At 38.3% G+C, this 15,521-nt stretch overlaps 1 protein-coding gene across 7 annotated transcripts in view; it reads left to right on the forward strand.

Annotated features, from left to right (window-relative positions):
- CRIM1 (cysteine rich transmembrane BMP regulator 1) overlaps positions 1-15,521 on the forward strand; it is a 300,103-nt gene that overhangs the window by 226,446 nt on the left and 58,136 nt on the right. For 5 of the 7 annotated variants that reach the window (XM_073338355.1, XM_073338356.1, XM_073338357.1 and 2 more), the window contains one exon: positions 8,217-8,373. The exons of the other annotated variants lie outside the window; for them this stretch is intronic. In XM_073338355.1, the coding sequence (XP_073194456.1) occupies positions 8,217-8,373 (157 nt within the window). The remainder of the gene's footprint in view (positions 1-8,216; positions 8,374-15,521) is intronic. 7 annotated transcript variants of the gene reach the window in all.

Consider the following 15,521-nt stretch of genomic DNA (forward strand, 5'->3'; position numbering starts at 1 on the left):
TATATCCGATACCTTTTCATTTAGAGAACACTATGGAACAAAATTGATTTTGATGCCTAAACTATCCAGTCTTTTCACTAACAGTTCAAATACATTGTACTTTCAATTGCTTGAACCACCGCCATCATTAACATGGCAACTTTTTGCTCATCTGTGGGTTTTTTTAGTTTGTTTTGGTTTGGGGTTTTTTTGTGCTCATTGACTTTTAAGTGGAGTAAAAAGTCTATCTCAATATTTACCATTTGCTGTCCATGTTTCCTGTAATTTTCAGAGCTTTTAGGGTTTTAATTACTTCTACTGTGCTCTGCTTTTTGCTCTTCTGTTGATTGTTTGTATGGGATTGCTGTCATACAAACACGCTCTTGCAACACATGTGTAGTCAGTGCTGTTAGACATTGAGCTATGGGAATATGTAGAACATTCCTTTTGCTGAGTGAAATACATTTTTTGAGCTAACCCAGAAGACTTATCAGTTTAAAGCCCCGGTAAAGGCCAGATTTCTCATAGGAGCTACTTTTGGGTGTACAGGTGCAAGCAGATTCTTTAGCAACATTCTGCCTGAATCATAGGAAGGTAGAGACCAGTGCACCTGCGTGGAGGTGCTTTCCTTGCACCAATGGTATCTCTGTCATTAAGTTTGCCATTCAACCATTAGGGGGGTAATCATTTTACCGGAGCACAGATTCATCACAGGAATCAGAATTAAAGCTAGTAGTCAATATTGCATTTAGAAGAAGACGATCATCCAGACATATAGGTATGCCTACAGACTCAAAGATGATCTGCCACTACAGCAAGGCATTTGTTAAATAATTTTGGTGCTGTGGCTTTGACTGGAATGGAAAATTAGTGATTTGAAATAAACAAAAAGGGTATTTCATTTATAAAAGCAGGAAATTAGTGGTATGAATGCTTGCTTTTGAAGAAACTGCTAGAAATGTAACAAAAAAGAAGCTGAGAGCTGGAATCATTACAAAGGAAATATTTAATTTAAGGAATGTTACTCAGATCTTTATTATTGTAAATCAGAAATAACACATTGCACACTTACAGGTTTCCTCATGCAATCTGTGCATCTACATGTATCAATTTATAAGGCTATTCTCAGAATAACGTATTCAGTCAGAGAGCTGGGAAGATGTTAAGTGTGAAAATCATTGGGATCAAATCCATTGTCTTTTTGGGCATCAGATGTTTGTTAGGGGATATTTTACCTAAAATTACAAAGTTAATTCCAGAATATCATGCTGTTAGAAAATGTAAATATTTTGAAATTCAGATTTTAAATATTTATTCAAAAACATAATCCTTTATTGTAGTGTACAATAAAACATATAAAACTTGTTCCAACCTTTTCTTTTCCCTTACACACAAAGTATGTTTAATAAAAATGCTGATTTACAGAAATTTGACTAATGGGAGTGTTTGAAATACATAGAGTTCTCAGAAGGTTTTTCCATAGATTTTAATTTATCTATTTCAGTATTTTCGATCAATAATATCCTTCCTGTCAGTATGAAAGCCTTTTGATAACCTGATTTATGTTAATGTTAAATGGCAGTTCAATAACAATTATTGAATTGCTGATTAATATTGACTGAGCCCTTACCTTAAGTGGTGTTGGAATGTCCCAGACTTTTCTGCACTGATAACTTCTATGTGAGGTCAGGATATCTAGGCCACTGGGCAAATATGGAAATATCCCAGGAAGGTTTGAGTTCAGCACATAAAAGCATATACTCATTGTTTAGAAAGCGATCAGATTTGTGGACAGGGTATTTTGAGATCTGTGTGGATTCCTCTGATCTCTTGGAGGCCCTAGCAATTTGGTATGATGCCTGTGTATGGTATAGAGACAGCATTAGTAATTTTGGTGATGAACTTTTTAGTAATGGACAATGGTCACGTGTCCATATTATTTTTGTTAAATACATCAACGATGTTTGATATAGCTCAGCATGAGGCGTTTTAGATACTGTTATAAGATATGATAATGATGGACAGGGCTGATCCTTCCATGGCTCTATTTCTGAGAGGCAACAGGGCAGCTGGGTAGCTGCTCACCCATCACAATGGCCCTCTGATGCAGGAAGTATCCCTTACATCTTTTCCGTTTTGCCACTCCTCTTGTTCAAAATGTGTATTAGTTTGTTACAGGCAGTTAGGCATTTTTTACTACAGCGTTGTCCACATTCTGATGGAACTGGACTATATGTTTCCTGTATATCAAATTGCAACATTGTTTTTCTTGCTTTCCCAGTGTTTGACTAAGATATAGGATCTTAACTTTTCGAGACTGAATCTTGAAAAGATTGAGACGATGGTTGGCATGGAAAGCAACTTGAGGAAATGGTAATGGCTGTGACTTCCCTCAATTAATGGATTCATAAGCAGCTTGGGGTATTTTTGAAGCCCTGATCACTCTTTGATTCTCAGGTTACAGCAGTGGCTCATGCCATTACTTTTTCTTTTTATCTACAATATCTGGGAGAAGGTGGCCTTTCTATGATAATGTGGAGTTCACTGCAGTCAATCACACTATTTCAATTTTCATGTCTACAATGCTGCAGTGTTCTCTGCTTCTTTGTGTCTTTGAAGACCTTTGGAAGCCTCAGCTAGTACAGAATGTGGTAGGTCACCTGTTAGTTCAAGTTTGGAATAAGTGCATTACACCCGTGTTCTGCAGACTGCACTGATTTCCCGTCTGCTTTCAGATGACATCTGTTCTAATAAATACAGCCATACATGGTTTCTGATCCAGCTAGCTTAAAAGCTGCTGCTTTCTCTTGGTACTACCATAATGGCTGAGGTCAAATGAGGCACTTTTGCAGACCATCCTTAGATGTGCACTTTTAGGGATAGTAGAGTATTTATAGTGGAGAGTTGTTGGCTGTGGTTCTTGCTCCTTCTGCTCTTTGCCAGAGCTCATCGTCACTTATCTGCAGAGCATGGCAGATCGGACAACTTTCTAGTAAAGTAGATACATATATTTGTATGAACAGTAATAGTAAATGGGCAATATGAACATAATAAATGTCTTAAAAGAACTTCATAGTATACAAATTCATTGAGTAATCAATTAGTAGTAATATCAAATAGCACTTACAAATGAAAAGCCTTTCAATAATAAATCACCACTAAAATTATTAACTAAGAAAATCTGCACTGTGTTGACACTGAATCTTCCATTCTATACATCAGATGGCATATAATGTTTTTAGATTATAAACTTATTAGGGCAGGATGTTGTCATCCTCTGTGTATGTCACTGCGTTGAGTTCGTTGATGATGCTGTACAAAATAGTATAATAGACATCTCTACTAGCATGTGCTGAGTTAAGATATAAAATGCTAATCTAACACTGCTGTCTAAAAGTGATACAACGAACTAATCAAAGCAAAATATAAGAAAGAAATTGTTTGCGCATCTCCAGTCCCAAATCATGGCTGAGGTTAAGCATAATGGTGTCTTAGGGCCTGATTCAAAGCTTATTGATGTTAATGGAGGCTCCAAGAAAGAATTCTTTTGCCCTCCTTCACCACATTTCATGCAAGATCTGCAGTATGTTTAAAAAAATTAAAAGTAACAGTGAAAAAATAAAATAATAAATGACATCCTTAAAAGATGACTGGGATAATATGTTTGAATAAATTAAGAAAGTGTACAAACCACAGTATTATATTTTCTTTCTGCTTCCATTTCTTTGTTCCTCTCTTTTTTTCTCCCACATTCTTTTTGGCTATATATTCCATTTTCTTTCTCATGTGTCAATTTCAAATTTCTCATGCTTACCCTAGGCTCACTCCCTGCCTCCTTATTCCTGCCAAGACAGGTTTGGGGCTCAAAAATTGATTTACAAGATGCTTATGTTCACTTGTGAATCAGATCTTCCCATCCAAAATATCTACACTTTGTGATGGGAGGAGATCAATATCAATTCAGGGTCCTCTTTTGGGTTCTCTATGGTAGATGGAGTATTCACGAACTGTTTTTGAGCAGTAGCAACATATATGAGATGTCCTAATATCTATGTACCCTTACTTGAACAATTGGCTTATCACGGTGTCCTTACAGGAGGACCTAGCAAAAGCTACATCACAGATATGTATCTTGTTCCAAACACTGAGGTTCAAGAAACCAGGTCAAGTATTGTATTGGGGCAGTTCTGCATTCTCAGAAAGACAGAGCTTTTCTTCCAGAAGAGAGGCATTTCCAAATCTTTACAGCAATAGCAATAATACAGGAGAACTTTTGTCAAGCAGTGATGTTTTTCCTCAAGTTGATGGGCTTTATAGCGTCAGCCACACAATTTAACTCTGTACAAATTTCTTAAGATGACTCCTCTACAACATTGGTTAGCAAGATGCTGTATTCCAAATAGAGACCGCATGTTTATGACATTGCCACTACCCAGAGATGCCTTCCTGTCACTCATATGGTGGACTCAGTGTTGCGATGCCCTCAAAGGGATTGCATTCAACCCCTAGCTGCGTCAGCTACAGTCACCTCCAGTGCTTCCAGTTGGGGCTTATTAAAAGAATCTAACAAGTGACTGGCATTCCAGGGAGAAAAAATTGCTATCAACATTTTAAAATTTAGAGCAATATATTGGGCTCATAAGTACTTTCTCGCTCATCTGCATGGCAGTGTGGTTCAGGTAACGCCTTAGAATATTACAGCAGTATTTTACATGAAGAAGTGGATGGGGGTTGTGGAGAGAGACGTGTTATAGCCACCTGTGCAGAGACTGTAGCTCTATAGGAGTGGTGCACAGTACACCAATTTTTATCCTGTAACTCTCTGTCTTGCTGACAAGGACAATATGCGGGCAGATCAGCTGAGCAGAGGCTTATATGATCAGCACAAGGGATCACTCAAGAATTTAGAAGTAAACATCATCATCTTTCTATGAGTGTATCCAGAGAGAAACCTATTTTCAACAAGACACCACTCCAAAGGTTTTATTCCAGAGCAAAAGCAGACAACCAGTCTATCTCAGCAGTACTTCTTCAGGGCTGGTGGTAGGGATATCCTCTATGCATTCCCCACAATTCGTCTAATGCAGGAAGTTCTCAGGAAAATCAAGCAAGACAAAGCCAGGGTTATTCTAATAGCCCTGGCCTGGACAAGACAATAGTGGTTTTGGATCTCCTGCAACTATCATAAGGGATTTCTATCTTTGCCTGCAATTCCAGAGCTTTTGACCAGAAGAGAGGTTAGATTTGCTATCCAGACCCAGATTCTTTCCATTTAACACCATGGGCCACAGGACTTCGGAAAATCTGGAACTGTTCAGAAACAGTACAGGAGACATAGTTGTCCTCCAGGAAACAGTCAACTCACCTATGTTGTCATAAATGGAAAAGGTCATCTTTTTGGAGAACCAGCTATAACAGAAATCCATTTTCAGCTTCTGTTCAATCCATACTGGAGTACTGTATTTCAAATCCTTGGGGCTCTCCATGTCATTGGTAAAAGTATATCTCACAGCCATCTCTGCTCATCACAGCTTAATTGAGAAAAACACTATATTTAGCCATGATACAGTAAAAAGGTTCTTGAAGGGGCTAATGAATGTCTACCCTGTGGTTAGAGAACCTCACCTGCATGGTCTAGTCCTTATTCATGTTCTAGTCCTTATTCAGCTCATGAATCCTCCCTTCAACATTCCCATGGGAGAATGTTCCCTATTTCAGCTCTCAATTGAGACAGCCTTTTCTATACCAATTATATCCTCTAGAAAACTGAGCAAGCTATAGGCTGTCATGGCTGGACTCTGCCTCTCTCCCCTTCTTCCCCTCCCTCCCCCTCAAAAGTTATTCACGAAGATAAAGTGATCCTTTAGCCAACCTGAAATTTCTCTCAAAGGTGGCAACAGAATTCAATCTTAACTTACCAAGATCTTTCCCTAGGCCTCACTGTCACTCAGTGGAGGTTAAGCAACACTACTCAGATGCTAAGAGAGCATTGATCTTCTATTTGAGTATGGCTAAGGAATACAAAAAATCACCTAGACTCTTTGTCTCTTATAGGGAAAAGAGTAAAGCTCGGGCAGTCACATGCCAGTGCCTTTCTAAATGTCTGACTCTCTACTGAAAAGTGTTTATGAACACACACCTGTGCCTCTTCCAGAAGGGCTTAGAACACACTCAGAGTGAAGAACATTCCCTGGCCTCCCTGAGGGCTTGTCTACACAGCAAGTTACCGCGTGGCAAGCCAGGATGTGACTCCACAATGCTTCAGCTTGCCACACAGTAACTTCCTATGTGAATACTGCTACAGTGCAGTGAAAATTTTCATATTGTGGAGGTTGTACTCCAGGATTTTCACTGTGCGGTAACAGTGTCCACATGATGAGTTATTGCTCAGCAAGTTGGGGTGCTGTAGATACAACCTCGGCTTGCCACTCAGTGATTTGCCATGCAGACAAGCCTTCATTTGTCTTCCCATATTCAAACTCTGTAGAGCTGCCATTTAGAGCTCAATTTTTTCACAAAATATTGCTGTTTAAATCTGGAATCTGAATCTGATAAGCAATTTAGTAAAGTAGCATTACAGTATCTATTTAGCTAGGTTTTTTTGGTCCCACAGTCCAGAGGGAGAAGTGCTGATTGCCCAACTCCCAAGTGGGAATATGCAGAGGACTCGCAAAGAAAAAATTAAGGTTACTCACCTGTAACCAGAGTTCTTCACGATTACCTCTGCACATTCATATTCCGCATCCTCCTTCCCCTCTTCCTTAGAGTCCTAATTTCAGTTTTGCCTTTGAAGACATGATGAAAGGAACTCATCTGGCAGGCAAACCACACTCCCTTTTTATAACCCCATCCTCTGAATGAGGAATAGGTGGCACAAGAGCTCTGCAACAGGCACTGCTACTAGAAAGTTGTACTGGTCCAAGCCGCACAATTCATGTATTCCAAGAGTGTGAATGTGCAGAGGTCGTCTCGAAGAACTTCAGTATAGGTGAGCAACCTTCATTTCTGTTCTCTTTGTGTATGTCTGCATTGACTTGCCATCTGGTCCATTCTTCTCTTTCTGATTTCTCTCTTCCTATATTTCTCTTGTCCTCTCTTTCATTATTGCTTTCTCTGTGGCTAGTCATTTCCCAGGTCTCTTCCTCTGTTTTACCCTCTCTAAATTAATGAATATTGTGTATTCCTGTTTTCTCACACACACACCCCCAACCAATATATAAAATGTACATTTCACCATTATGCCACACTTTTAAGTGTTAGGAATTTAGTAAAGGATGTGCTATTCTCCATACCACGGAATCGTGCCTAAAAATATATAACAGCACAGAAAAGGAAAACTGATTATATATGGATTCATACACCTGATGGCTTGGCAATGTCTTAGAGTGTTTTAAACTGTTTTTCCCCCCATGAAGAAAAGCAAACTTGTTATTCTCAAAGTAATAAAGGTTTGCTGAAAGTGAACATAAGTCACACCCTCTTCGTGACATCACTACACTAGATGTAATCAGATTCCTCCAATCCGCTATCTTTTTTTTTTATTGCTCCCACAAGAGGCTATTTAATCATGCTATTGGACTCCATCTTCAAGCTCTTTTACTGTGACTTAATCCAACAGGTGTATTTAAGATTAAGTCACCTCTTTGGCACTGTAGTAATGTGCTTTTAGTAGGGAGGTCTTAATACTCAAACAGGTGACAGTCAACAGTGTAAATAACAAATAGAGATCCTTAATAAATAATAGCTCATCCAATTTTATTTTGGATTAATACTGTTCAAAATAAAATACATTATACTGCACGTGAATCTGTTAAACAAAAATAAAACATAGACGGTATGTGGTGTTACTGACTTTTTGTGGATATTAATTTAATGTGGCATGACTCATGAATGTTGGACTCAGTTGGAAAGTTTACCTCTCCCTAGCAACTCCTTAAATATAAGGTGCCTACTCCCAAGTTTTTGTTTGGAACCAATAATTATTTAAAAAACAAACACTCACTATGGTATTCTGCAATACAGGTCCAAAACACGGTAGTAACACGGATGCAAACTGCAGTGTTTGGGGCCATAACTGTAGAATCGTAGAGGAATATTAGGGTAGTCGAGGTAAAAATGTTAGTAGTCTTAACAGTTAAACCAGTAAAAAGTCAAAAGGAGGAATGTATATAGATACATTTTTTCTGATATGAACAACAAATTTTCATTTTGTGCTAAGCTGCATGTGTTCTTCACAGGAGAGGAGCTGTGTACTGGCCTCATATCAGGGTGTTCCTTGGACTGTTCCTTCGGTTTCCAGACTGATGTCCACAACTGTGAGATCTGTCAGTGCCGTCCAAGGCCTAAGAAATGCAAACCCATAGTATGTGACAAGTACTGTCCATTTGGATACTTGTACGTATTTTTATTCTGAAAGCATATTTATCATAATCCATGTGCATATAAAATATGCAAAATCCATGAATATTTATTTATATATGTTTATGTTCTGTATGAAAAATGGGAGGTATGCAGAGAGGCAGGAATGTACTTATTTGATAAGTGTATAGTATTCCTCAAACAGACTTGGACGAAGTTGTGAAAATGGATTTTGATCACCAGACCAAAAGAAAATTCAAATAATCAAAATAATGACTAACAAAATTATAAAAGCAGAAAAGTATCTTTTAAAATAGTTTTAAACAGTCTTTGAGAGAAAATTTAAAGTACTGCATAAAATTTACCTTTCATGTTGCTTTTTAAAAATTTTATGCACTAACATTTCTAATATCCCCTCCATCTTGTAACTTGCTTCTTTTACTCCGTTGATCCCGTTGTATTCGGAGTTGATCTTTTTATTATGACATAACAGTAGCTTACCTGAGCAATCATCTGCTCTAGTCTTCCATTTCTTTTCTGCCAGTTATTTCCTGTGGAACACTAATGGAAAGTCAGTCTGTCTTCTGTCATAAGTGTTTCTAAGTGTCACTGACACCTATAATGTTATCAGACACCCTCTTCCTTAAAAAGAAGTAATGGTGGGTATATTTTTTTTCATCAGGAAGAAGGGATCCTGCAGCAAATAGGGCAATTATTTTGTCATAGGTAGAGATTTCTTTAGAATCTGTAGATATGCAGACATTCGGTGTCCTCAGTGAAGGTTTAACCAACGTGCTCCGGCCCTTCAAAAAAGACGTAACACCAATTTATAAGAACCAACATAAATTTCACCCTCTCCCTTGCTTAAAGTTGGTAGTTTTAACCCACAATATCTAACCTTCAGATACCGTACTTAGCTAACTCCACTACTGTTACTGCCCTTGGCAGTTTATACTTGCATTTCTTTAGTTCCTGACTTATTCTTTTTTTCTCCTTTTACTGAATTTGGCACTGTATAATCTCTTAATAATCTTATACACTGCACTATAGTTCTTTCTTATTTCATATTTTCTTTAATCTTTTTGAATAATCAAAATATGGTGCAGCCTAAATCATCCAAACATTTGAGACACATCACAGACTTTAAGAAAAATGGAGATCCAGCTCTGTCATGGTCTGACAGCAGAGAATTTAACCAATGCTAGAATTGTAGAGGGAGTGGGAGGGTGTACAAACGAGTGGGTCAAACTCACAATACTTAGTGTTGTCAGATGAAAAATCTGGAGCAGACAACCCTCCTGCCTCCTTTTTTTTTAAATATATGTTACGGGCTTGCTTCTCCCACTCCCTAATTCAGCCATTGAGTTGTATTGTACTTATGTGAATGTATCAGTGCAGTTGCCCTTTTTTATTGTTTATATAGCACTATGCAGGTACATAGTGCTGTACAAATGGTGAAATATGATAAACATAAGACAGCTCCCTGCCCTGAGGACCATGCATTGTAAAAGCACAGGAGGTACAATATTTTATAATATTGGGGGGGACTCCTAAAACCTCCACAAAATAGTGAATGTGCGTTTAAAACAATATTTATTTTATTTCTTTGGATTTCTAATCACACTAAAAAAGAATGCCTTTCCATGTGCTTTACGTCCTCCCTGACAGGATTTAAAAGTATCAACATAAAAAACCACTCCAGTATAATTAATGTGCAGCAGTACCATTTAATATAACCCATAAAGCATTGCTTTAAAATGTTATTGGATTTAGCTGTTTTTCAAGGAGGGTAGGAATGAAACAGAACACAGTGCAGATTATGCGAGTGGCTGTTCTAAGCATTTAGCAGCAAAAATAGGATTTATCAAGTCTCCACTGGATGAAGAAGACAAAGAGAGTAGGTAGACAGGCAATGTGGGTAATCTGTGGGTAGAAGGAGGGGGTGTAGAAGAAGATTATGGAAGAGATGTAGTTGGGGCAAAATTCTTTTTGAAATTGAAAATTACCAGATGTGATCATATATTCCACATGTTCTCACCACTTATGGAGAACAAGAATACTTTTCACAAGTTGATATTTGAATCTTCTGTTTATTTTAATGTTGATAATTCAAAAGTACAAACTGAAATAATATTCCACTAGTGTAAAGAAATGTAAAAAATAACTTAATGTTACCATTCACAATGAAAACCAATAGGTTGTTAAACTTGTGTTTCATTGCAATTTGTAGCAAAACACGGAATCTGACTTTGTTTATGGTATAGAAAATGTCTTAATTGTGACATTCAGGTGCGCAGCGACACTTAAACTTTGGCACAGAATAAATGAAAATTTTTATTTACATTTTCAGATGCTGTGTTTAAATACTGTTATCCCTGATAGTATTCAGTAACTAGCAGTTATTTTCAGCTTTCTAATCAATACTGAACTATACAGAATAATCTAATATGCTGTCACTATAAAAAGGACTCTGTCAAGATGGTTAGATCTTGCTTTAACAGCTTCCCCATGTTACAGCTCTTAAATTAAGGACTGTAACATTGTTGCAGCACTAATTTAAAAAAATCAAAAAAGATAAATCCACAGTTTACTGTTACTGGGGCTGTACATACAATGGACATGTGTCTGTGTGCACACATACATTCTCACATAGTTCAACATAAAACAGCATATTTACACGTGCAGTTTACATAGTTCGTTTAAAGGGCAGCTCTCAATTTTTTAAAAAATTCAGTACTCCACCAATAATACTTTTTAAAAGTATATGATTCCAGTTCTTAATATAAAAGCTACAGTGTGGAATAATTGTTAAAATGTGGTCATTTTAAGGGCATGTCATTGTCTCTTAAGGCACCGCTGCAGGAAAGCACTTGCACATGAGCTGTAAGTGCTTTCCTGAGCCAAGGCCTAAATGTTCTCCCCCCACCCCTTCAGTTGACTCTCTTGATTTTGCTGTGGAGTGTCTAAGGCAATCAAGCTAGCTTCTCTTTATACTTTTTTTCCTTTATAAAATACTTCTACCTTCAATTTAATTGATTTTATTTCACTTGTAATCCTAACCTTGGATCATATATTGCAGTGTTTAAAACTGTGTACTATTGTGAGTTCTGGAAATGCTTATCATAATTGTTCTGAAATGCCACATATTGTGCTTTTTATTCACTGATGTGTGTTTTTATTTATTTACTTTTTATTTATTATTCATATTAATTTGCTAGTTTTACTGTTCTGTTCTTTTTATTATAATTGTATAATACATTTTTCCTCTAAAATGAATGTGTGAAAAACTCATGCTTTCTTAATGAGCACTTTATGGGATTAAAAGTTTTATTTGATCCAGTATTTTTTCCTTACTCTATTTTGTTTTGTTTTATAAACAGTAATTATGAGGGGGGAGGGGAAAAGGATACTTTATTTCAGTTTTGAGTGAAATACAGTAGGGACGGAAACCCACAATGAACATATTTATGCAACTTCTAAATGTTGGACCTTGGGTATTTAGGAAGAATTAATGTTGTCCTAAGGTAAGTAAATGCAGTAGATTTCCATTCATGATTCTTTACTCCCAGTGTGTGACTGGCGGTAACTTCCTTAACCAGAATCCACAACACCAGTGAGTGGAATATGTGTAGCTGCTAAGAATAATAGTCAGCCATTCCTCAGTCCATTTTTTCTTTCTACTTAGGACAGAGAAACATCTTTTGACTTTGCTGCTATATGTACATGTACATCCTTACTCTGTGAGAGTTTATTCATTTTTTAAAAAGTGAAGTCCTCTCTTTATTCTTATTGTTTCTACTGCTTCTTACTGTTCCATTGGTTTATATACAAATTAGATATTTGTCTGTGAGATGAGTCTTTGATACCTGACTACTTTATATTTGATTGAGATGCCTCTTTGCTAAGGCTGAGTTTCATGGCAGGTCTCTGGCTCGTTCCTTCTTTTTCTTCTGGGTTGTGATTTGTTTGTTTTTTTGAGGCACAGACCAATGACTTCAGGAAGAGCCTAAAGTGTGATTAGCAGATGTCCGTCATAATGGTAATGTCTTCTCCCTATGGTGTCTGAGTACACACCTGGACACTCATTGATTCAGAGTCTCTAGAATGTGTTTTTAAATTGCAGGGACTTAGAGAGATCATATCAGGTCTGATTGGCTTTCCCTAAAATAGCCTGGAAGTCCTTAAAAATACTAGTTTAGTTAAATAACTCAGATGGAAATTGAGACTCTTCAGATTTGCCTGTTTAAAAGTAAGACCAGCTGAATAGACCCTACAGTGCCACTTTACCATTTGCAAAGCATTTAAATTAAGTCTGACGTTAAGGGGTACATAAAGGCATTAGATCTGTTGGAGCATCGACATAATTTCCTTGTGGCAGTCAACAATGACGTGAAGTTAAAATGGGAGCCTGCCCCCAAGAATCGGTCTACTTCTTTAGCTGAATATTTTGGCATATATGATACATCCCTCATGTATCCTCAGCATCTTGGATTTCCTGGGGTCTCTGCTCACTCCAGATCTACACTGTCATAGCAGAGAGAGCCCAGCGTCAAAGACTGTGGATTGGCCTCCTGTACATTTTAATGAATGCTTTCTTCCTGCATGTTTGCAGCCCTGTTGACCATGTACAACCAGTCAAGGCATCTTGCTCACCAAAAATCAGTTGGAACACCTGGCTCTTGCCACACAAAATCTGCTGATGTCTGTGCCTAAGCCATTAAGTCTATCAACACGTTCAGCCCGATTGATTGTGTACCGAAGGTACATTATATAAATGTTAAACAGTAATTGATTCCATCAGAGAGGTTGGCATTCTCAGCACCATCTTTCCTCAGTCTACGCCTTCACCTCTCCAACTAGCTGACTCAATAGACTGAGGCAGAAAAAGATTAATCAGGTCAGTGCTATCTGAAGAAATCTTAACATCATACATTTCTTTGGAGTCTCTTTTCTGGAAGGACACAGATTCTTCCTCTTTCTAGGGAGACAGGAGGAAAGCCCATGAATTTGCTAATTTTCTCCCCTTCACCCCACCATGAGCAGAAAGGATGCTTTGAGAACATAATAAAAGAGGATTTGCATCTGATTAGTGTGTCTCTTGATGCGTATCTTGCAACAACAAAAACAGCTTCTTCAGGGATAGAAATTTGCAGGTATGCATCATTGTGGTCTTTTGGTCTCCTGCAGGAAGTGCAGCAAAATATGAGGACCTGTCACATAGAGGTAGAGAAATTTAGGGAAAGGGGTAGAAATTGAATGGATGGAAGAGAACAAAAGTAAGGCTACCTTCAATTCCCTGAGTTTCCATCATCTAGCATTCATATTTTTCATACCAGAGGAGGAATAAACAAAAAGCAGTGGCTAATAAACCAGGCAATGCCAGCAAGCCCAGCTTCAAAGATCCCCAAGACCCCAAGCAGAGTATAAAGCCACCCAAAAGCCAGAGGACTTAATGTCTTCAGCATTATCCATCTCAGAAACAAGAACTTTATGGATTTTTAAAGGTTTGTTTAATCAGCCAGTTTTTACCATGGAAGATCGCCCTGTAAGAAGAAGAAGAAGAATACCTCCCGCAACTCCCAGTAACCTTTAGTCGTGGATCATCAAAATTATGTTGTAGGACAGCTCACTAATTTCCCCCTTCAAGCATGCACTCGAGTACAGCCCTGTCAAAAAGAATTCACATGAAAATCCAGTCCCTCTTTGACAAAAATGCCATTAAACCATACCATCAATTGCAAAAGGATATTTTATTCTAGGTACTTCTTTGTCAGAATTGGTGTAATGTAGGTTAGGGCCAAATAAATCAGCTGAACACTTGATGAAAAGAAAAAAGTAAGCCCCTTGATTGATTTTGCTATGAAATTTCCCAGAGCCTCAAATTTTTCTCATCTAGGCTTTGTTATTCCACTATCTCTTGGCAGAACATTTTAGTATTCAGGTACAGGTGATAGTATTTTTGTCATGACTAGAGAAGGTATTTTCTGACTTTGCCCAATTCCATGCAGATACACAGAGGAGGAGGAGGAGGCCAGGAGGAGTCTTCCACACGTTTTGCACCCTGTGCCGGAGCTGTCTCTAACTGTTGCACTTCCCCAAACATAAACACTGTGACTCCAGTGTCCACAGTGGCATAGGACATAGGACAACTCAAAGGGAATGGGGAAGGGCAGGATTATGGCCCCCATCTGCCTCTTCGCAAGTCGTGGTGCTAACTCCACAAGGGAGAGCACAAGTTGTACCCTAAAGAAGGGTGGGTCAGTGGAGGAAGGATTATCTCAGAGTTAAGAGAATGAACTGGGACTCAGGAGATCTGGATTCAGTTCCCACCTGTTGTAAACTTCCTGTGTGACCTTATGCAAATCACTTAATCTTTCTCAATTCTTCATTTGAAAAATACTTCCCTCCCTCACAAAGATCTAGTGAGGATAAAAGCGTTGATGATGATGTATGAAGCACAGAGATACTACACTGATGAGAGCCATAGAAGTACCTTGACAGACACATCAGTAGTGTCTGTGCACCACTGATACTCCAGGAGACAGTGTGTTTGCCTGAGGCACAAAGTCTCCTAGAATACTTGCTGCAACAGTGCACTTCTGCACTGCCTCTATGCATTTGTCTATACTGCAGCTGGCAGCATGTATTCTACTACGGGTAGACAGACACATGCTAGCTCTGCTTGAGCTGGTACTCTAAAAATAGTGTAGCTGAGGCAGCATCTCAGGCTCGCCACCTAAGTACAGACCCATCTGGTCCTTATAGGTACATACTCAGGTAGTTATGCTGAACCGCCACCCATGCTACCCCCTGGCTGTGCTGCTATTTGTAGCGTGCTGTAGCTTGAAAAGAGCTAGCACGTCTGTCTGCTCAAGCTGGGAAGCATGCTCCCAGCTGCAGCGTAGACATCTTACAAAAGCCACTATTGAGCCCTGTACATGCAGCTCTGCTGTTCAAATGCTATAGTTTTGCAGGTATTTTATTCATTTATTTTTATTCCTAGTCATTAGATTGTTAGCTTTGTCCTTTCTTTTGTTCTTGGATAGTAAATTAAAATTGCATCCATCCTTTTGTTTAGCAGTTCCAGGCTTGGCATTCCATGTTTAATGTGGGTATTTCTTATATTGTTTCCTTTACAGAGGTCACCTTTTGTTTGGTTGGTTGGGTTTTTTGTTTTGGTTTGG

Source organism: Lepidochelys kempii, chromosome 3 (genome assembly GCF_965140265.1).
Source record: "Lepidochelys kempii isolate rLepKem1 chromosome 3, rLepKem1.hap2, whole genome shotgun sequence".
Classification (NCBI taxonomy): Eukaryota; Metazoa; Chordata; order Testudines; family Cheloniidae; genus Lepidochelys; species Lepidochelys kempii.